At 41.1% G+C, this 21,603-nt stretch overlaps 2 protein-coding genes across 4 annotated transcripts; both read right to left on the reverse strand.

Moving 5' to 3' along the window:
• On the reverse strand, positions 1-9,568 carry wdr13 (WD repeat domain 13). The gene is made up of 10 exons (XM_078255576.1): positions 9,462-9,568; positions 8,848-8,935; positions 8,490-8,721; positions 8,059-8,168; positions 7,679-7,809; positions 7,278-7,585; positions 4,415-4,595; positions 4,152-4,293; positions 1,480-1,598; positions 1-730 (listed from the first exon to the last, which is right to left on the reverse strand). Exons 2-10 carry the CDS (start codon positions 8,886-8,888, stop codon positions 546-548), a joined length of 1,449 nt encoding a protein of 482 aa, XP_078111702.1. The 5' UTR covers positions 8,889-8,935; positions 9,462-9,568; the 3' UTR covers positions 1-545.
• A 3,699-nt stretch (positions 9,569-13,267) lies between these two features.
• Positions 13,268-20,267, reverse strand: LOC144520351 (protein-serine O-palmitoleoyltransferase porcupine-like). Of its 3 annotated transcripts, XM_078254026.1 has the most exons (14): positions 20,132-20,267; positions 18,227-18,419; positions 18,035-18,078; positions 17,698-17,879; positions 17,352-17,482; positions 17,234-17,254; positions 16,887-16,901; positions 16,661-16,786; positions 16,474-16,574; positions 16,266-16,342; positions 16,095-16,158; positions 15,803-15,888; positions 14,349-14,459; positions 13,268-14,069 (listed from the first exon to the last, which is right to left on the reverse strand). In XM_078254026.1, the coding sequence occupies exons 1-14, from the start codon at positions 20,265-20,267 to the stop codon at positions 13,968-13,970; spliced, it is 1,389 nt and encodes a 462-aa protein (XP_078110152.1). In that variant the 3' UTR covers positions 13,268-13,967. The 3 variants fall into 3 exon arrangements, with proteins under 3 accessions (XP_078110152.1, XP_078110151.1, XP_078110153.1); XM_078254025.1 differs by lacking the exon at positions 16,887-16,901; XM_078254027.1 differs by lacking the exons at positions 16,887-16,901; positions 17,234-17,254.
• Between the last annotated feature and the right edge of the window lie 1,336 nt (positions 20,268-21,603).

The following is a 21,603-nucleotide window of genomic DNA, read 5'->3' on the forward strand; positions in this document are numbered from 1 at the left end:
TGACAGTTACAGTAGTTTATTCTGTATGTGCATTAAATAAATTACACACACACACACACACACACACACACACACACACACTTCAATGTCATGCACATGGTCTTAAATGCAAACAGGCAATTGCAGAACTGAAAGCAAATAAAACGGTATTACTACACTTGTTTACACTGCTTGAGTTAACAGTTACATAAATAGTGAACTATATCTATGCCACAGGGACTATCAGTGTGATACAAAGAGTTGGACCTGTTTTCTCTGGAAGATTACGTTTCAATTCAGAGGTAAGCCATGACACATGCATGGGTGTAGTGTTCTTTTTTTCTTTGTTAAAAAGCAATTTCTCAGATGCAACTGTAGAAGCGCACGCACACACACACACACACACACACACACACACACACTATCTGATTGCACTTGAGTTATCATTACATTAAACGTTTAATGAGGCCTGTTACATTCCAGTGAAACTCTACAGACATGTTATTGGACGGTTAAGGAGCGGCAGGGCCATTTGTATGGAGTGGATGGAAGCATTTGTGGATCAGTCACTTTTGCTCCCGCCTCCAGATGATGACCATGCCGGTGGAATCGGCGGATGCCAGTAAACTCTCGTCACAGTTGAAGCTGACATCCAGCACTGGTCCCCCGTGACCCTGTAACTTGTTCACTATTGCCTTGGTATTGCGTTCTACGTCGAAGAAGTAGACACAGGCATCCTCGCTGCCAGTCACTGTGTCGGAGGGAAAAATCAAAAAGGTCAAGAAGTTAAAAAGGGTAAAGAGAAAATACAAGGACAACTAGATACATAAATGATGAATGGCTTATACACATAACAATATAACAATACTATAACATATAAGATAACAATTCATTTTGAATTTGAAAATGGGTATCTCAATAGTTTACACTGCTCCTAAACAATCTCAAGAGACAGTATTAAAATCACTTGTAAGCACACATAAAATGTAAAATAATGTAAGCAACCATGTTGCAAAACCTCAGTGGCTGAAAGGAAATTACAACTCGTCCCTAACTGAAGATTCTTAAGGGTATATTCATGAGTGAGATGCTTCTGGTAATTGGAGACACAAACCTGATAATTTAAACACAGACTAGCCTTGAATGAAATGAACTGTTGATTGTTAGGAAATAATAAAAGGTGAGGAAAGTAGGTGAAGCTCTGAGGTAGAGCAGTTACATATTACGCAAACAGCATGCTGTATAACTTTAAACAATTGATTATATGCTGAAATTCTACAGCCTTTTGGTAGATGAATGCTTTTACAAAGCTGATATAATTCACTCAAAAATACATTACAAAACGGTAGGTTATTTGCTGAACAGGTTGCTATTTTGGTTTTTCTTTTAATCCAAAAGCATCTCTTTTTCACACTATATAGCCTGCAGCATACTGTATAATGAACTGTGGTCTAATTTTCTATTCTAATATCACAGCAGGAACACAGAGAGACTTCTTACCTACACAGGCCCCCTGTCTGAAAGACATGAGGGGGCAGAAGATGCTGTGAACGTGCTGGGAACCATGCTGGATAGGGAAGCTCCTCTTTAGCTGTAGAGTACCATCATTGTCCACCACCCTGCCATCAATGTAAATACATATTCACATACAGTACATGCTACACCGCTGAAGCTGGCTTTAAATTATATCTCAGCACAGCGGAGACAAAACCAGGGATGCAACGATTATAGATTTTGTTGGTACGATTATCTGAGGAATAATCACCGTTTCACGATTATTATGCATTATTTAATATCACAACACTGCTAATGTATAAATTCATAGGAATACTATATTTTAGGGCTGTCAAATTTTTTTAACGCGTTATTTTTTCTCAGATTAATTAATCGAAATTAACGCGTTAAAAAAATTAAACGCAGATTAACCCATTCCATATTGACGTTTGCATACAGACGAAAATCTGGTGCCACTGATATGTCTGCGCTTCTCTCTGCTGCTCTGAAACAGACATTACAGGCAACACAAACACTGCTGCACGTCACGCTAATAACACAATACTCGACAGCAGCTAACGTTAGCCTACTGCTAGCTAGTAGCTGGATAAACACGGTTAAAATGCTGACAGCTAACGCTAAACGGTGTAAAGTTTGACTGTGTTTTACTGTAGAGGATTCAACACCGGGATGTAACAATCTGGAGCTGCCGTCGGAGAAACAACACAGATGGTGCGTTCAATGAAACTGGTAAACTACAGCCTCGTGGTGCATTTGAAGTTACTGTAAATGTCCTTTTCCTATCTGGTTGTTGTTTTTGTCGTTCAACAGCAATTTACTAGTGAAATAAGTTATTGTTATACATTATTATTAAATCATTTAATTTTGACCATATGGCCTTAGCAATAAACAAGCCGTTCTTTACTGTCACCGACTGTTGTTTAGTACCCTTTTTTTCTTTTGTTTTTTTACTTTCTTAAAAAGTATCGGTTCAGGCACCGTTAATTATGTATGTGATTAATTTTGATTAATTAATCACAGAGTATGTAATTAATTAGATTACATTTTTAATCGATTGACAGCCCTACTATATTTTAATGTGCTATTTATTGCTGCCTTTTGAAACAGAAATAACAGTAACAGTTTTGAATGTTATGAAAACAATTAGGCTATAGGATCAATCATCAACCTTCTTATGTAAATGTCTTTGTCCTTCTTGAGAAGAAGTTGGCCCTTTTTGGGTGCCCTATGCAAAACAAGTTTGTACAGGGCCCCCAAAAAGCTACAAATGGCCCTGCTTGCTGGTGAGTCTAAAAGTTGGAGGAGCTGCCAGACATGCAGCATGTTGCCAAGGACAAAATCTGATGGGAGAGATATCTTTTTCCAAACCGAATGTGGAAATGATTCAAGCAGTAACAAATTTTATCGCAAAAGATATGATGTACCTCAGTACGATGACGGCTTTGATAAATACACAGGATGAGCGGTACAACATGCCCTCCCGCACATATTTAAGCCAGGTCGCCATACCGGAGCTACACAAAAAATGTTTTTTATGCTGCTATAACTGAAGTGGTCAAGCCGTAGGATCACTATGGCTGACAGTGCCATACTCATTGTGCACATATACATATTTAAAGACTGTCCAGTAAAGTTCACAGACAGTGTTTTAAAAAAAAAAGTTCATTTCTGCAATCTGCACTTTAGTTTGTGGGATTTGTTACTGACGTTTATATTATGTTTACACCAGGCTTATTTGTCAGTGCTTTATGTTGACATGGTAATTATTACATGTTTACGAGACGTTCAACAAATCACTGTGATTGAAGTAGTTTATAAATAAATAATAATATGTCATTCATATAAACTCATGCAATGATTCATCGTTTGTCTTCGTTGAATAATATAGCAGATAAAGAGCTTAAAAATAAACACAAAAAAGGTCGCAATTAGATTATTTTCCAACATTGTTCAATCCTAAGCCTGATGTACCATAGGGGATGAAGATGAGAAAGTAAGGCACGTGAAGTGGTAACGTCACTTACATGATTTGAGCCGTTGAGTTTGAGTTGAGTTTTGACTCTTTTGAGCTCTTTGACGCTTTAACGTTATCGTCAGCTCGCTCACTGTAAATGCAACTGAAAAGCTACCGTTAACATTTGTCAGGCTAACGCTAACTGGTAACGTTAACAAGCTAAAAAGCAATTAACAACAACGTTAAACAATAAAGTCCCTAGCAAGCTTACCAACTTGGGTTTAATTCCCCCGTTGCAGATGCAGCTGTCATGAGGTCAGGGGCTGGTTCTGCTCTGCGTTTTCCTGGTGTTTTTTTTACTTGATATAACATTAAGAATTTGCAGCATTATCCCAACACGGGACACCATTGTACATCACTCTGACAGTCAATACTCGCTATGACCGGCGTCTGATTTCACATGTCTAACTATGTGCTGTGTGTGTGTGTGTGTGTGTGTGTGTGTGTGAGCATTTATAATGTGAAGGAGGTTTAATAAGAACTACACACTCTACACATTACGTGCAGTCAGTTAACACTCGGTGTAGCGGAGCCTTCGCGACTAATTAACCGTGACGTTTTAAAGCGCGGTTAATAGTGAAATCGCTGCATCCCGAGACAAAACTGCCCGTTAATAAACAGTGACGTGCCCTAACAGACTCACCTGTACAGCAGCAGCTTATTGACACAGGCGTTGATCAGCAGGGAGGGGTCTCTGGCCTCTCGGCTAATCCAGGACCGGGCAGAGATGCTGCAGATGGAGCTGCCTTCACTCACCACCAGACGCTTGGCTTTGGTCAGCTTCCCTGTGGGGAAGAGACAACATTCAGTGCATGATTGAGTGCATGATTCAAACACTAAACTATGATTTGTGATTCAGTCACTGCACACTTTGCCCTCTGCCAAATGGAAATGTTGTGAATGTACCTGTGGCCATGTCAAAGAGGAAGGAAAAGATGCTCCCCCTGTCATCACCAGCCCAAAGGATCCTCCCTGGAGCATCAAAGGAAAGAGACAGCACGCGGCCTGTCAGCTTACTGGAGCCCCCCTTCACCTTCTTCCCAGTCGAGATGTTCACCACCTGCAGGTGGTGCTTGCTGTTTCCCACCTGCAACACAGAACTGGGAGTGAGGATCTTCATTATTTATATCCACAAGGCAGCACTAATGAACTGACTGGGGAAAGCACTGGTTGTAGTGTTGGGGCTGGTGCAGTGACTAGACTAGTGAAAACCAGCACAGGTTGATCTTTGTAAAATATATAATATTTCTTTGGAGGTCTAACACTGTGTAATCCAACGGAAAGCTACTGTTGTCTTGTGTTCAGGCAGATGAGACCAACACAGGGATGCTCTGACAGACAGACCAGTTAAACCTGTTCAAACCAGAAAAACACGTTTTTTCCTGTCATAATGTCGGTTGTTGTTGGTACTGTCGGTTAAAACAAATATCCATTTCCCTCATGTTCTGTTTAATGAGCCATAATGTGCACAACTCTGCTTTCATTTAACATTCTGCTCATCAATTCAAGTATTTGCCAGTGAAAAAGTAAAAAACAAAATGATCCAGGACATTTACCACTTTTGTTTTGGTAACATAAGATGATATTCAATTTAAAAATTGTAATTAATGTCAGCATGGTGTAAATAAGCATTCAGTTATTGGGAATGAGATAATAAGCTACTCTTGAGAGGATTTGTCTCTGCATGCTTTATTGTTTTACGAATCTACATTATCCACAAAAATGAGTCAGCGTTCCGTGTAAAATAAGATGCATGATGATGAATTAGTTCTATACGGATTTGCTGAGCAGGAAGGAGAGAAGAAACTGATCTGCTCGTGCGTGAAGTGAAAGCGCACGAGCAGATCATAATACGATTTCACATTGTAATATTTTTATTTTTAATCTTTTGCATGTTTGTGTGCTGCGCGTCCCTGTGTGTGCGCCTAGGCTCGCGCTGTTCCCGAGTCTAGGCGCACTTTAAAGCGTAACTCTCGCCAAAATGCAACCTAGGGTCTTTTTGTGAATGTACCCGAGTCAAACTTTTGTTTAAAAGCATATTTAGGACGGAATCGCCACTTTTAAGATTTACCGTATTTTTGTTTTTCGGTCAAATGGCCTTTTGAATGGGAGTGCTAGGGGCACTTTTATACTAGCCTCAAAATAGCTATTTTTAAAACACTAAGAAGGCTTGACACAACATGAAACTTTGCTCGAAGTATCACCAGGGGCTCTACACCTTAACGAAAGCGTTGAGAACATTGTTTGTGTACCCAGAGTTTACTAAAAAGAAAGGTTTTGAGCAACTCACGTTAGCAGTTGTTGTTTACGCTATCCGCCATTTTCCCAGTCAAAAATAGGCGATCTCTGAATGCGAATGAACGGACTCCATAGGAGGAAATGTCATTCTTATACGAGGCTCCTTTTTCAACTACAAGGTCAATATTGTGTTTCACTAACGACAAAACACATTTCACTAAGCCCCAAAAGCATTTATATGGAACTAAGCTTTGGAGCTTTCCATCTTTACTCTCCTCCCTCGACTATTTTTGACTGGCTCAATAGACGGCAACCGGAAGAACAACAGCTACAGTGAGTTGCTCAAAACCTTTTTTAGTAGGTATAATAATATGAAAATGGCTGGTGGATTTAAAAATAATTTATTGAATGAATCAAATCTGAACATGTGTGTCAGTGGCTGGTTGATCTTTACATAAATCTAGCTATCCTGGCCTGGGACACACATTCATACAGTTTGATAAAGTACTGACTTTAACTTATCATTGCACTTACAATAACGAGCGTAGCTGTCCTCAATTTAGGTCATCGTGTCGTCTTATCTCCGGTTTTTCCTGCATCCACCGTGTGTGTGTGTGTGTGTGTGCGCGCTCGTCATTCGCGGGGGGAACTCTGCAGCCCCGCCCACTGCAGAGAGCCGACAGGATTGAAATGGCAGCAGCTATCAGTGACTTTAGATTGAAAAATCGTTACAGCGTACATTTATGATAAAATGTATACAGGTTGGCAGTGTCGCGATCGCGACATTGTGAAATCCTGGAGGGACTGTTAAAAGACTGTAGAGAGAGAGAGAGAGAGAGAGAGAGAGAGAGAGAGAGAGAGAGAGAGAGAGAGGTGGTGGTCGAGCGAGCTAGAGAGTGAATAAAGAGAGGGAGCGCCGAACAAAGCAGTGAATCAGTGGAATAAAACAATATTTTCTCATTGTCTCGCAGCCGTTATGTTCTAAAGAGCACAAATAAACACAAACACACACACACACACACACACACACACACACACACACACACACACACACACACACCCCTTCATGGGAAGGTGCCACATTGTCGGATTATGAGTGAATGCAGAGCTTCATCCTGTCTGTTTCTGTGTCAGTTGGGTGTCGGTATGAGACGCGAGGGGCAAAGCAGCGGTTGGAAATTAAAATGCTGTTATTGGCTGGGGGTTACACAACCACGTGGGGCCCAAACGCTCTTTGTTGACACCTCCAAACGTCCCGCACTCAGCAAAATAAATAAAAAAGAGAAAATACAGGCAGAGGACAGGGTCTCTGCAGATACAGACACCACTACGCACTTCTAGTACGTCATGAGTGATGATTGAGAGGGATTACTTTTGTCAAGTCTATACATTGTTTTTTGAAGAAAAGCATTGCATAGGATACCTTTAGGTTCTCAGGTGTTTTTCAATGTCATGTAACTGAGTACAAATCCCTTGGGCAAGTTTTTGTCCCACTAGGGAATTAGTACAGGGGAATAGAAAAACGACTTACCACAGTAAGGTTGTTATTCATCGGCTGGAAGGTGCAGCAGAGCAACTCGCTGGATTCTGGGTCTCTGACTTCTCGGATGCACCGGCCATCTCCCGTGTTCCAGATACGCAGAGTCCCGTCTAGTGATGTCGACACAATGATGTCATTGCTCAGAGACCAAGCAAAGTCTGTGACAGGACCTCCGTGACCTTTCAGTGTCACCTTAACACTGGGAGGAGAGGGAGACAACGTCATGATGGACAGGGTGCCATCCAGGGAGCAGCAAGCAAGGAGGTGCTTGTCATCATTGGCAAACTGCAACCTTGGGACTAAAAGAACAAGGGGGGGGGAGGTGTTGAAGCTTAATGTATACAACTGAATTATTTAAAAGAAGAATAAGTTAAACAAAATGTTTTACTTACCAGCAGAGTCTACATGTTGGTCAAATATGTGGTGCATGCCAGCAAAAGCATAATTTTCACTCAAAGTTGTGTCCCCTGCCATGGCACGACTGGCCTCTGCCACTGAGGTGGGCACCAAACTGCCTGGAGGCCTGCAGCCAGAAAAAAAAGCTCACTATGTAAGCATATAATAATTACAACACACCTCACAACCCTTTCGTACTGATGACAACTCAATATAAGTGATCTGATCATTACTCAGTGCAACCAAACCAGAATTACAGCCAAAAAGCAATGGCTCAAAGCAGAAATGAATCAAAGAAAATTCAATTGCTGAAGGTGATAAGACAAGAAGTTGAATGCAAGTTGAGGAATGCTGTGTGTAGCGTTTTTCTGGGTACCTCTCATCATAAACGGCTCTGTTCATCTGGGCCTGTAGCTGGTAGGAGCCTCTGCTGACAGAGCGGCGGTGACCACGAGCCCCTTGGGTGCGGGGGTCCTCCTCGAAGTCCTGAGGAGAGGAGAGGAGAGGGAGGGGAGTCGGAGAGGAAGACAGAACCTCGTAGGAGTGAGTGCAAGTAAAGACAGAACTTACTTGTGACCACAAATAATCCTAAAATAACCATCAATAATTCTTGAAAACATATTGAAATTGCATTTTAAGTATTGCCAATGTACATGGTCACTGCCAGCCGAGCTGCTCAGCTTAATATGTATGGGCAACCAAAGTGTTGCTTGGCTATGCAGCTAATTGATAAATGGCCTCTCTCTCACTCACTCCCTATTCTTTCTCTTATATGTTCCCCTCCCTTTCGGTTTATTTGGGTCTGACCTCCATGCGGTCCAGTGTGGTGCGGGAGCTGCGCACACTGCTGGCCCTGAAGCTGCTCTGCTCAGACAGGGGCCCGTAGCGCAGGGCCAGCAGCTGACTGCGCAGCTTCAGGTACTGCCTGCGCAGCCCCGGCTCAAAGCCACACTTGGCGTTCTCTCTGAGCAGCTGGCTGCGCCTGCGGATGTACTGAGTTCGGAACTGTGGGAACGTAGGCGTGCGGTAAGCATTGTACCTGGGGAGAAAAAGAAGTGACACAGCACACACAATAACTTACAAGTGATCCATAAGCAATTACACGTCTGAATAGCTTCTTCATCAGTTTAGACTATTAAAAGCTTAATGCATGATTGAGTCTCACCTTGCATCCACTGCCAAAACCTGCTGCCAAACTGCTGCCATTCCACAAGCACTCTGGGTAGAAAGGAAGCCACTGCCAGGGCAGATTCCTGTCAATATACACAACACTCAGTTCATATTGTTTAGCTACTTTAACTAATAAACTTTACATTGAATGCCACTGTGTGAGAATACAGCTTTGCTAACGTGAGTGTCACCCCACACCCTACCATCCGCAACGTTGAATCAGGTGATGATGCAGAATCTATTGGCACCACAGATTGATATCGAGCTATTATTTGCTACGTGAGTTTGACACCAGAACATAATTGTTGAAGTGTACTGAAATAGTCACATGCAGCTAAAGAATAAATGGGTTGTGCATGTTTTAGCATGCGGATAGGAAGTAGCACCAAAAGCAGGCCAGCTAACTGACAGCTAACGTCGCAAAGCTAACCAACGTTAGCTAGCAATTAGCAAGTTAGTCACAACATTATATGTCCTCGCATAAAAATCTGTTTTCCACTCATTCTTCAATGTACATAGATAGTCTACCAGTTAGCAGGCTTATACAGAGTATGGGACATTGCATTTTTATAACAGAAACACGGAGCAATACGTGTGGAAACAGCTCACCTTCCTTAGCTTTTCTCCATCGCTGCTTTTACTGTCAACTCACATGACACGGTGTCCAGCCTACTGATGTGGAGCTACATGATGATGATGATGATGATGATGATGATGATGATGATTCACAGCATTTACGTGATGTATTGTTTGATCCAATGTGATGAGGATTAGAGAATGCAAAATATAACGAGCAGAAACAGACACTGCTTGAATTATAACATTCATTGGATAGTAATGACATTTCTTTTTAACACTCACAAGCACAAAGTAGGCCAATAACAGTGTAACATTTACATGTTAGGAGTGGGGCCTTGAGGGACCACAGGCGTCCTCGAGAGACTAAATAATCAATTGGTTAATATCAGCAATATTTTACCAGCCTTTTACTTAATTAAAAGTAGCAACCACAGTGTAAAAATACTGTTATAAGTTAAAGTCCTGCATTGAATATCTTAATAAAATTATGCAAGTATTAGAATCAATATATAGCCTACTTAAAGTACCAAGAGTAAAAGTACCCATTATGTAAATTGTAAAATGACCCATTTGAGAACATGTAAAAGAAAAGCCTTACAGAAAATAACAATATTACACAAACTAGAAAGCATAGAGATACCTGAAAAACAAATACTTGATTTTTTTTGTTGACATGTCCGAAAAGGACTGGGAAGAAGTATACACTCCCACCCCTTCTCCATAATTCAATATATTCAATACATAGATAATAATATAAGCATTGCAGCTAGTAAAGGTTGGGTTCATTGTAAATACTTTATATATTGCGGACAGCTTCATTTATAATAAGTATTAATAATTATAATAATGATGTTGATTTATAGCATATGTTGTATTATTATTCTTTATCTGCTAGTAACTTGTCAAATAAATGTAGTGGAGTATTAAGTACAATATTGGCTTCCAAAATGTAGTGGAGTAATAATAATAATAATAATAATAATAATAATAATAATAATAATAGTAGTAGAAGTATAAGTAGCATAAAATGGAAATACTCAAGTACAAGTACCTCAAGATTGTACTTAAATACAGTACTTTAGTAAATGTACTTCCACAACTGACAGGTCCACAATGGAAAATGCAGAAGGATGGCAAATTTGATCAACAAAATATTCTCATTTGGGTTTTTTAAATAATAAAACAAACTCTCATGGTTCCGGTAACATGACTAAAATGCTTTCTTGTCATGAACAATAGGTGAACACACAGTTCCAGTGGGTTCACAATGGCAGTATGACAAGGTCAGCTCGGAGGTTTCGCCTGGCTCAGCAAAGACCTGCAGAGCTGCGGCTCATGCTGCTCAGCTGACGGGGCTCTTTGCTTGTTCATGGTGCTCTTTCTCGAAGGGGCCCCAGTGACAGAGCCATTCACAAGCACGGGCCATAAATGACCGAGTTGAACACCACATTAAGCACACATTCTCAGAAATCTGAACTGACTGGAGCACAGCCAAAATGCCAGGAACAAAAGGTAAGCAATGTGTCTAAAAAATATGTTGTTTAATTTATCTGGATACCAGAAGAGCTGTATGTTAAATGACATAAAAATCAAATGACTCTTTGTTTTTTAAATGTCACAAAAGTGACTTTGTTTCCAAATGTTTGACATAAATCTAAATGTTCCAACTATTTTTAGGTAATAAGTCGGACAAGAAGTCAGCTACCAAGGTAGGAAAATCATTACTATACTTGTCTAAAATACTCATTTTCTTCTTAATCTGTAATTCTTTTTTGCTTCACTTTATTAATATTTGCTTTCATTTCCCAGCAACCTCAGAGTCCTAAAGAGCAGCCGAAGAAAGCTGATCAGAAAGGAGATGATAACAAGAAGCAAGGAGGTAAGCATTTATATGAAGCTACATTTGGGCAGCATGTTATTTTCACCCTGTGAATCGTGATTTCCAAGTAGAAAAAAAGATTGATATAAACCTTCAGTGGTTTAGGACACCGAAAGATATTCTGTCACATCATGCAGTGGAAATGAGATGCTGTGGTTGCCGTGTCCTCAGTGAAGGTATCTGTCTGTGTTTCATCCCCTCGCAGGACAGCCGAAGGGAGAGAAGCAATAACTTCCAGGCATTTGTGAAGATGGCTTTGGAGACACTGCTTGGGTCCTGCCGTCGTAAACATGGGAGCCCCCGGGGCAAACAGGGCTGAGTGCACCTCCCTTCTCTACTTTCCCCCCCGAGCCTGCAGACTAGGCTGTTGTGCGGCCTTATAATACAGCATCTGCTCACCTCTCACAGAGGCAGAAAGTGAACCTGATCTCCATCCATCAACATTTGTTGTTCAACGCCCCCCCTTTTTCTGCCCTCTTCCCCACACTGTCCACTCTGGCTTATTAGATGCTCAAAAATAGACTCCAGGTTAAACCGGACCATTGCTTTGAGTGAAAAAACATTTTGTCATCCCTTTGCAATGCTTCCCTAACTCACCCTCATGCCACGACTGACTGTCTAACAGTCCATACATCCTTCTTGTAAATAATAATTAAAACAACTATTTCTTACCACAGTCCATGTGTATCTGGCTTCTATGTGTTCCTGATATTCTCACATGTTCACATCTTCTCAGGCTTATTCCCACGTTGAATTGAGCAGACAGCAATCCAGGTTTGATGTAAAATTTTATAAAAATATCACAGATGTATATAGTGCCTTCACATTTACAGGGAGAAAAAGTGGGCTTAAAGTTAATATCAGAATAATATTTAAAATACTGTTGGATTGAGTGGTATTAGGTCCTAAGAGACTGACCGCTTGTTCTCAGGCATGAACAAACATTCGGGCTCTAGTCTAAAACACTACATCTTAGTCAAGAAGCAAATCCTTTTGACATTCCAGATTTAAGAAAGATATATAGACAGAACGTGAACACAATCTGATACAGACACTCATTTGATTCTTTCCTCAGTTACTCATTAGTTACATGAATGCACCATTAAAAGCAGCAGTGTAATACAAATCTGTACTTAAGGATAAATATTTAATATAGTGAACTTCATAATTCCACCTACTATTGGAAGAGAAGTTTAAACATTTTCCCCTACAGTAACGTGTGAAATACCCTGATTCTAAACCTTTATTTCCAATACTGAAGAGTGAAAGAGTTGTTCAAATGTAATAAAGAGAGATTACAGATTAAGACCTTTTCTAAGCAAAGGCAAATAACTAAATGTAAAGGAAATCATCAAAATAACACAAAACAAAATACAAACCCCATTAGGAAATGTCACCACAAAAGTTAGTTCATAGATTTACTGATTCATTTTCTTTATCTAAAATTCACAAAAAAGGGAATTCATTATACATTATAATTGCTGCCTCATAACCATAACCTGTGCTCTTTTCATTCAAAAGGAAACTCTGTGTTGTCTTACACATGCTTGAGAGACAAGCTCTGTGAAAGGATACGTCTGGTGGCGATATTCTACATTTTTCTTATTGCCAACAAATCCCATGAAAAGACCCAAACCATTCATTAATTTATTCTACTAACAAGTGTTGCCTCTGGAGCCAGAGCCTCATGCATCTTATGCTACTGTGTCACTGACTTCTGTTGTTGTCCAAAATGTATCAACGAACCACACTGTTGCCCTGGACCTGGGTGACATGTTCCCTGATTGCAATGAACGTGGGCACTGCATTTTATTTTGTGTCAATCCCACATACACTGTCATGCTGCTATATATATATATATATATATATATATATATATATATATATATATATATATATATATATGCTCAGTAGATATATATATATATGCTTAGTAGAGCACAACATGTGTATTATTTTGCTGCTTAAAAAAAATCCAAAGATGTGCCCACAGGTTTTAGAAAATAATTCAGCCTTCTTTTTTAAATTAAGTGTATAGAATAGGATTAGGGCTGAGAGCCACAGACAGGCTGGGGAGGTCAGAAAGTATTGAGAGACGGGCAAACGTATTGTTTGTCTTTACATGGGATTTGTTGAAAATAAGAAAGCCATAGAATATCACCAGCCTAATCCTTCAAACCTAAAAATATGATTGTAAAACACTTTGAGGTGAGGGGGGAAACCACATCTGGAGGACATCTGCCGCAGTCGACCCTGAAAAACCTAGATAGTGGGCTCTATCATGTGTCCACAGAAAGGAGCAGCCAATCTCCACCATGCTGATAGGTATAGGATTGCGTCTCACAGTGAGACATCGGTAACTGCTGTCACAACATGAGGGTTGACAACTGCAGCTCGGATAAAAAAGGATGCGGTGAGGAGAAAAGGAGGGAGGAGTGGGCTATCATTCCATGGATATCAAAACTAGTCCCCGGCAGGTTAGAATAATAGATTACCCAGCCAACATGCGGCACAATCTGAAGACTGCGCGTTGGTTTATTGTTGTATACAGGTTGAGTCTGTTCTCTTCGGTCTGAGGCGGAATAAAGTCACAGTGCAGAAGTGGAGAACCTGCCTTACATCTCTCCTTATTGCTTCACTTTCTCCGTCTCTCATTATTAAAGAATGAGGCGGTACAATATCCAGCATCCAAATGTGACCCAGTGGCTTGTCCAGCTCAGCTCGGACCACTTCTGAATAGTATGATGGGTTACATCGTCCTGTAGGGGGCAGCACATGCTGTGTGAGCTCAATGGGACAATGAATATACACAAACCTTTACTTATTTACAAGCTCCATAAAAACATTTTTACAAAAAAGTGATAAAACATTCATTTATTTTTACTTTCTGAACAGAATATAAAATACATACTTATACAAAAAAATGATTTATATGACAGTTCATGCCTCTCCTTTAAACTAGAAATACTGCATGTCACACGTGCTGCCATTTTACGAGTAAAGGGTGTATAAATATAGTCGCATACATGTGACCTTACCTCATCCTCCTCCATGTAGTCAACACTGGAGTTGAACACAGAGCCCAGGTACGTCAGGTGGAGTATTGCCAAAGCGCTGAATGCTATGTTAATCAAATACACCCATAGCTTCTGCAGAGGGAGAAACAAGGCATCGTGTAAGAACAAAAGACTTGAATCATTATGTCTTTTATACATATTTTGCATTATTGTAATATGCGTGGGTTTTTCTCTTAAAGGTCCGGAGAACCTATTCTCTCAATCTGCTTTCTTACACACTCTTGATGAAGCAGATTAGCTAAGTGTTTGTGAAATACTAACTTCTTCTACCAAACGTTAACTTTGATTGTTATCATGAATATTTAAAGTTATAGAGAAATACTTTAATGTATACTTTAATGTATCATTGCCTGAATTGTGTTCAGCACTATGTTACAGTCCATGCAGGCTGCTTTTTCTTGGCATAAATCATTATTCCCCCTCCCTGCTGCTCTTGATGTGTGTAACCAATTTAACATAAGGGATTTTTGCTGGCCGCTTGCCAGTCAACTGAAAGCGCATGGCAGACCACGGGGGCTGCTGTATTTTAACTGCAGCAATTGTGTGTTTTTCTGGCATTAAAACCAGATCATGTACACACTACTTTAGTAATATCTTTTTAATGATTAGACTATTTCTTGTGTTTTCTAATATGATAGCCAATTTGCCTGCTGAGGACATTTATCATTATTCTTATTATAGGCTAACTCAAAGGGGGAATTATAAGGTGCTTTAGTTTTCACATTTTCAAATATATGCAGAGTAAAAATAGAAAGCACATTTTTTTTTATGAATGCTAACTAGGCCAGATGATCTACTGGGTAGGCCCCCTTTGAGCACCTCCTGCTCTGTAAGGAAGTGCCAGCAATGCCAGTGCACTGGCCATTTGCACAGATGAAATAGTTCTTAAAGGAATAATTTGACATTTTGGGAAATAACCCTTATTTACTTTCTTGCTGAGAGTTAGATGAGTTAGATGAGTCATAGAAGACAGACAACTCTCATGTCTGTACTCGAAATATGAAGCTTGAGCCAGGAGATTGTTAGCATACCTTAGCATAAAGGCTGAAAGCAGGAGGAAACAGCCTGGCTCTGTCCAAAGGTGAAAAAACCTACCAGTGACACTCTGGGAATTCACTGCGCCTGGCAGAGACTAGAATAGTAGAAATAGTCCAGCACATAACCCCCCCTTAAATCACTAGCTGTTTCCCACTACATCCAGTCTTTATGCAAAGCTAAGCAAACGGTGTCCTGGCTCTAGCTTCATATTTGCATATAAGATATATATATATATATATATATATATATATATATATATATATATATATATATATATACACATACTGTACATATTTTTTTAAATGTCTAACATTTACTAATAATAAATGACTGGTAACAAAGGACCCCCTCTCTGAAAAGGACGAGCAAGGTATTACCTTTTTGTTCCTGTGAGTGCAGTTTGGCGGACATTTCTTTGACAGCACACAGGCATTGAAAATGGCTGCAAGCCTCTTCCGCAACACTGAAACACAAAACAAGACCAAAGCATTAGAATGAAGCCAGAGGAAGAGTTCCTTTTTTAGCCATAAGAGGTAAATTACAAGCACTGCAGTGAACAGAAACAGTGTGTAACAGCGGGTGCAATTAACCATTACTGCAAAGCTAAGCACCTTCTTTAAATGGAAAGGTTCTAATGTGGAAAAGAGACAACATTGGGCAGACTCTCACCATGCTCAATGTACGTGATGAACCCAAGAGATAGAAGCACTGCACCCAGGTGAAAACTCAAACCCTGCCAGGCACAATAGTTAGAATCTAAACAATCCTCTCGTTAAAAGGGAGAAACAGTGCAGAGTGCGAGGTATAATTGCTTATGTAAGACGTCCACAAAGTACTCACATGCAGAAGGGCGCTGGCTGTATACGTCACCATGATGGCGGAGAATGTCCCAAATTTGAGAGCACTCTTAAAAACATCTGTGAGACGAGAGCATCAGCTTGCTTCAGAGTGTCTGTTTGTATGAGCCATTACAATGCCGTTCATAATGAGATTGAAAAACAAAAACAGCTGATGCCATCAAGCAATCACTGTTAACATTATAACTCACAGGTGTGCAGAAAGCGAGACATGGGCAGATTCCATGACGTTACCACCTCCACCATCGACCGGGGAAACTCTATATTCAGTGGCTTGGATACAGTCATATCCCTACAGAACCACAGATAAAGGGGCTGTTTTAAAATGTGAATAAAGACAAATACATGTCATGTTCATACTGCACATGCAATTCTGACCATTTGAGGTTTTCCTTCTCCTCTGTAAAGCCTGCTCCAGCCAGAGTAGTAGTAGTCTCGCTCAAATAACCAACAAAATAGTTGCTGAAGTGGAAAGACATTGTGTTCTCGTATGCCAGCAACCACCTGATGCAATGACATTAAAAGAAGAAACACATCGATGTTACACGCAAATGTCAGGTTCATTTGGACCTAATTAATCCTTACACAAAACTAAAATATATACCTTGCCGGTGTACCTCTGACAAGCAACAGAATAAAGAGAGAAGGTGTAGCAGTTAATGTTAGAGATTAAATCCATTTCAATGGTTTGTTGACTTGCCATGTGATGATCTACGTCTCACTACGTTTTTCAAGATGGTGGAACAGTGGTGGTAAAATGAGAGGGTGAGACGGGTATCCTGGTGCACATGGCTGCACAGAGAGGGGAGAATGATGTGGATACATGCGTGCAGAAAAAGACGTTGCACAAATGGTAAACAGGAAATGAGCATGCATTAAAGTATACAAAATATGTGGAGGGCATGCCTACAATGTTGAGTAACAGAATCACTGAGGTGGACAGTTCATTACCTGATCTTTCTTCTCTTTTTGCTGTAAACAAAGTAGAAGAAATCATTTAAGCCGTTGTCAATTCAAGCCAGACAATAAACATGGATGTAGATTGTTTTTATCTCTATGTTACACTCACCCTCGTAGTAACTTGTCTCCATAGACCGGTATGAAATAAGGGAAAAGGTATGGTGCCACGCAGTTGGAAATAACAAGGCAGACCTGGCTCTTCACCCAGCTAACAGACACTTTTAAAAGCCACGAAAAGCTCTGAGGAGAAGAAAGAACCAAAGATTTGGACAGTTAACAGTTTTGTCTCGGGATAAATCTTTTAAATAACCCCCCACACACACACACACACACACACACACACACACACACACACACACACACACACACACACACACACACACACACACACACACACACACACACCACACCCTCTTCTGTGCTTAAGAGATACTGAGATACTGTATCACACTTACCAGCTTACGTCCTTCTAAAGCGTCTTTGTAGCTGTTGAAGCTGATCCAAGGACCAAAGATGACTGTGCCCACAAAGTAAATATAGCCCATGAACTCAATGGGTGACGGTACACTGGCCACGACACCTCTGTCCAGATCGAAGGCCAGAGAGATGGCTTTCATGGCAACCACCATCTGTGAACCTGGTCAGCAGCATCAGCACTTAGTCACTAAATTCCAACATTAGACCATTATCAAAGCTGAATATGAAGGTAAAACGAGAACAAGCGCATGCTTTGCTTTCATCTATCAGAAATGTGTCAAATGTTGCTGCCTACAGAAAACATTCCTGGCCTACCTCTCATCTTGTGCCAGTTGGTGGTGTCCATCATGTGCAGCTCTCTGATAAAATTGGATAAGAATAGCTTCAGTTTTGATGTAGGCCTATAGTTTCCGCCGCAAATTAAACATCACTGCAGCACCGACTTTGCAAAGTTACACTTCAAACACAGACTTTGAGCTGTCGGGTATCAGAGGGGGACTCTCTTACCCCAGCAGCAGGTAGATGAGCACAGTGATGGAGAGGAAGGTGCCTCGCATGGTAGAGTGGCGGCACAGGAAGAGGAAGAGGTAGCAGAGAAGGCTGAGGAGGACCACCCAGATCATATGAAGCTCAAAGAACAGGTAGAGAGTGTAGAAACCTCCTGCGACTGTGCCCAGGTGTTTCACAAAAGAGGGGAGGCCTGATGTAGCAAGATAAAGATATACAGTGGGGCAAAAAAGTATTTAGTCAGCCACCAATTGTGCATGTTCTCCCAATTAAAAAGATGAGAGAGGCCTGTAATTTTCATCATAGGTACACTTCAACTATGAGAGACAAAATGAGAAGAAAAAAAATCCAGAAAATCACATTGTAGGATTTTTAATGAATTTATTTGCAAATTATGGTGGAAAATAAGTATTTGGTCAATAACAAAAGTTCATCTCAATACTTTGTTATATACCCTTTGTTGGCAATGATAAGAGGTCAAACGTTTTCTGGTTTTCTTTTCTGGTCTTCACACACTGTTGCTGGTATTTTGGCCCATTCCTCCATGCAGATCTCCTCTAGAGCAGTGATGTTTTGGGGCTGTCGCTGGGCAACACGGACTTTCAACTCCCTCCAAAGATTGTCTATGGGGTGGAGATCTGGAGACTGGCTAGGCCACTCCAGGACCTTGAAATGCTTCTTACGAAGCCACTCCTTCGTTGCCCGGGCGGTGTGTTTGGGATCATTGTCATGCTGAAAGACCCAGCCACGTTTCATCTTCAAAGCCCTTGCTGATGGAAGGAGGTTTTCACTCAAAATCTCACGATACATGGCCCCATTCATTCTTTCTTTTACACGGATCAGTCGTCCTGGTCCCTTTGCAGAAAAACAGCCCCAAAGCATGATGTTTCTACCCCCATGCTTCACAGTAGGTATGGTGTTCTTTGGATGCAACTCAGCATTCTTTCCCCTCCAAAAACGACGAATTGCGTTTTTACCAAAAAGTTCTATTTTGGTTTCATCTGACCATATGACATGCTCCCAATCCTCTTCTGGATCATCCAAATGCTCTCTAGCAAACTCCAGATGGGCCTGGACATGTACTGGCTTAAGCAGGGGGACACGTCTGGCACTGCAGGATTTGAGTCCCTGCCAGCGTAGTGTGTTACTGATGGTAGCCTTTGTTACTTTGGTCCCAGCTCTCTGCAGGTCATTCACTAGGTCCCCCTGTGTGGTTCTTGGATTTTTGCTCACCGTTCTTGTGATCATTTTGGCCCCACGGGGTGAGATCTTGCATGGAGCCCCGGATCGAGGGAGATTATTAGTGGTCTTGTATGTCTTCCATTTTCTTATAATTTCTCCCACAGTTGATTTCTTCACACCAAGCTGCTTACCTATTGCAGATTCAGTCTTCCCAGCCTGGTGCAGGTCTACAATTTTGTTTCTGGTGTCCTTTGACAGCTCTTTGGTCTTGGCCATAGTGGAGTTTGGAGTGTGACTGTTTGAGGTTGTGGACAGGTGTCTTTTATACTGATAACAAGTTCAAACAGGTGCCATTAATACAGGTAACGAGTGGAGGACAGAGGAGATTCTTAAAGAAGAAGTTACAGGTCTGTGAGAGCCAGAAATCTTGCTTGTTTGTAGGTGACCAAATACTTATTTTCCCGAGGAATTTGCAAATAAATTAATTAAAAATCCTACAATGTGATTTTCTGGATTTTTTTTTCTCATTTTGTCTCTCATAGTTGAAGTGTACCAATGATGGAAATTACAGGCCTCTCTCATCTTTTTAAGTGGGAGAACTTGCACAATTGGTGGCTGACTAAATACTTTTTTGCCCCACTGTACAGGCGATTATGATGATGCAAGCTATACTGTATGAAGGGTGAATTACACTGAGTGGGCACAAAGTAACTGGACTCTCACCCAACATCCAGAGAAGCCGACACAGCAGGCAGATAACCAGCAGCTGCCATACTTGCTCCAGGCCCTGCTGAGCTGTAGGCAGCAGGCAGCCATGAGCAAGCTCTTGGAAAAACTTCTGTCGGCTGAATGCTCCCATGAATAAACTTTAAAAAAGCAGAGGGAAGCCATTTTTACAGCAACAAAAATAGTTTATATATTACCAATGTCAGCATACATATACATCTATGGCTATAATGCACCAGTGCAGCAAGCATAGCTGACCACTAAACCACTCACACACTGTCAACAGACGCACACAACCTCACACTTCAAATCCCAGCATGCACAGCACCTCACCACAAATCTGTGCAAATCCATGCAATGGCTGTCAAAGTTTTGATGATGACAATAAAATATGTTCACGCTCATTTTTGGTATCTAAATGTATAATAATGCATGTCTTAATTTCGCAACAAATGCATCAAACTGGAACTGAAATCTCAACATGTACACAGTAGCACAATAAAATGCTGAATTATTTAGCGCTGTATTGGGGAATTGAAGACTTATTTACAGGGCAGTATGAAGAAGTAGACACATGCTATTCTGCAAGGCATGCTCTCTCCGCAATGCAGTCGACCAAGGGGCTGAGTTGACTCACAGCTGCATTCCTATAACCGCTGCATTGACTGCACAGTATGTTCAGCGCTGGGCGACTTGCCAGAAAGCAAAGCATCTTATAGCTTGTAAAGATCATTAACCTTGCTTCACCTATCCAGCGGGATTTACAGTCATGCTACCAACGTACTTGAGAGCGGTTCCCCAGCCCCCCGTCAGGGACAGCTAACTGGACGCCCCGGGCAGGGCAGTGTTTTCCAGGGGTTAGACTTACCCTTTCTGAGCAACAGCTGGAGGTTCCTCCCCGTGTTTCTACCCAGCTGCTTTCCCGTCCCGTTTCAGTGAGTGAAGCGTGTGTTCTACCGCTGTGTTTTAAGCACACTCGGTCCAGATGATGCTTATCTGGATGACTCCCATTGTCACAGCATCAGCACCACTTGACTGTCATCTAGGCAGCCAGGCGGAATCAGATCAACCAATGTGCTGCTTAGGTCTAGGCACGTCAGCCAATCATAGCTGTCGTTGGCCTTAAGTAACAGCCAATTCGGCCAATCACATTAAACGCCCACCATTACCGGTGCCTTCTGACCAATAGGATGTAACAGCGTGCAGATGGAAGACCGTGAACTGGCATCTGGCTCGGAGATGTGGTACAAGAGGTTTTGGAGGGATGAACTGTGGGTATGAATAATAAAGTCAATATACACTTAACCTACTTTTTCTTTTGGGAACATTCTTTGGCCAAAGAACAGATTTCAATTTATATTTCAATAGATATTGCAAGTTTTAAAATATGTCCTCAGCATGAAATGTTCAGCTACAGAAAAACATCCCAGAAAAGCAAATAGTGTTCCTTAGCAATGTGACTGTATGTA

The sequence above is a fragment of the Sander vitreus genome, chromosome 7 (assembly GCF_031162955.1).
Source record: "Sander vitreus isolate 19-12246 chromosome 7, sanVit1, whole genome shotgun sequence".
NCBI classification, from domain to species: domain Eukaryota; kingdom Metazoa; phylum Chordata; class Actinopteri; order Perciformes; family Percidae; genus Sander; species Sander vitreus.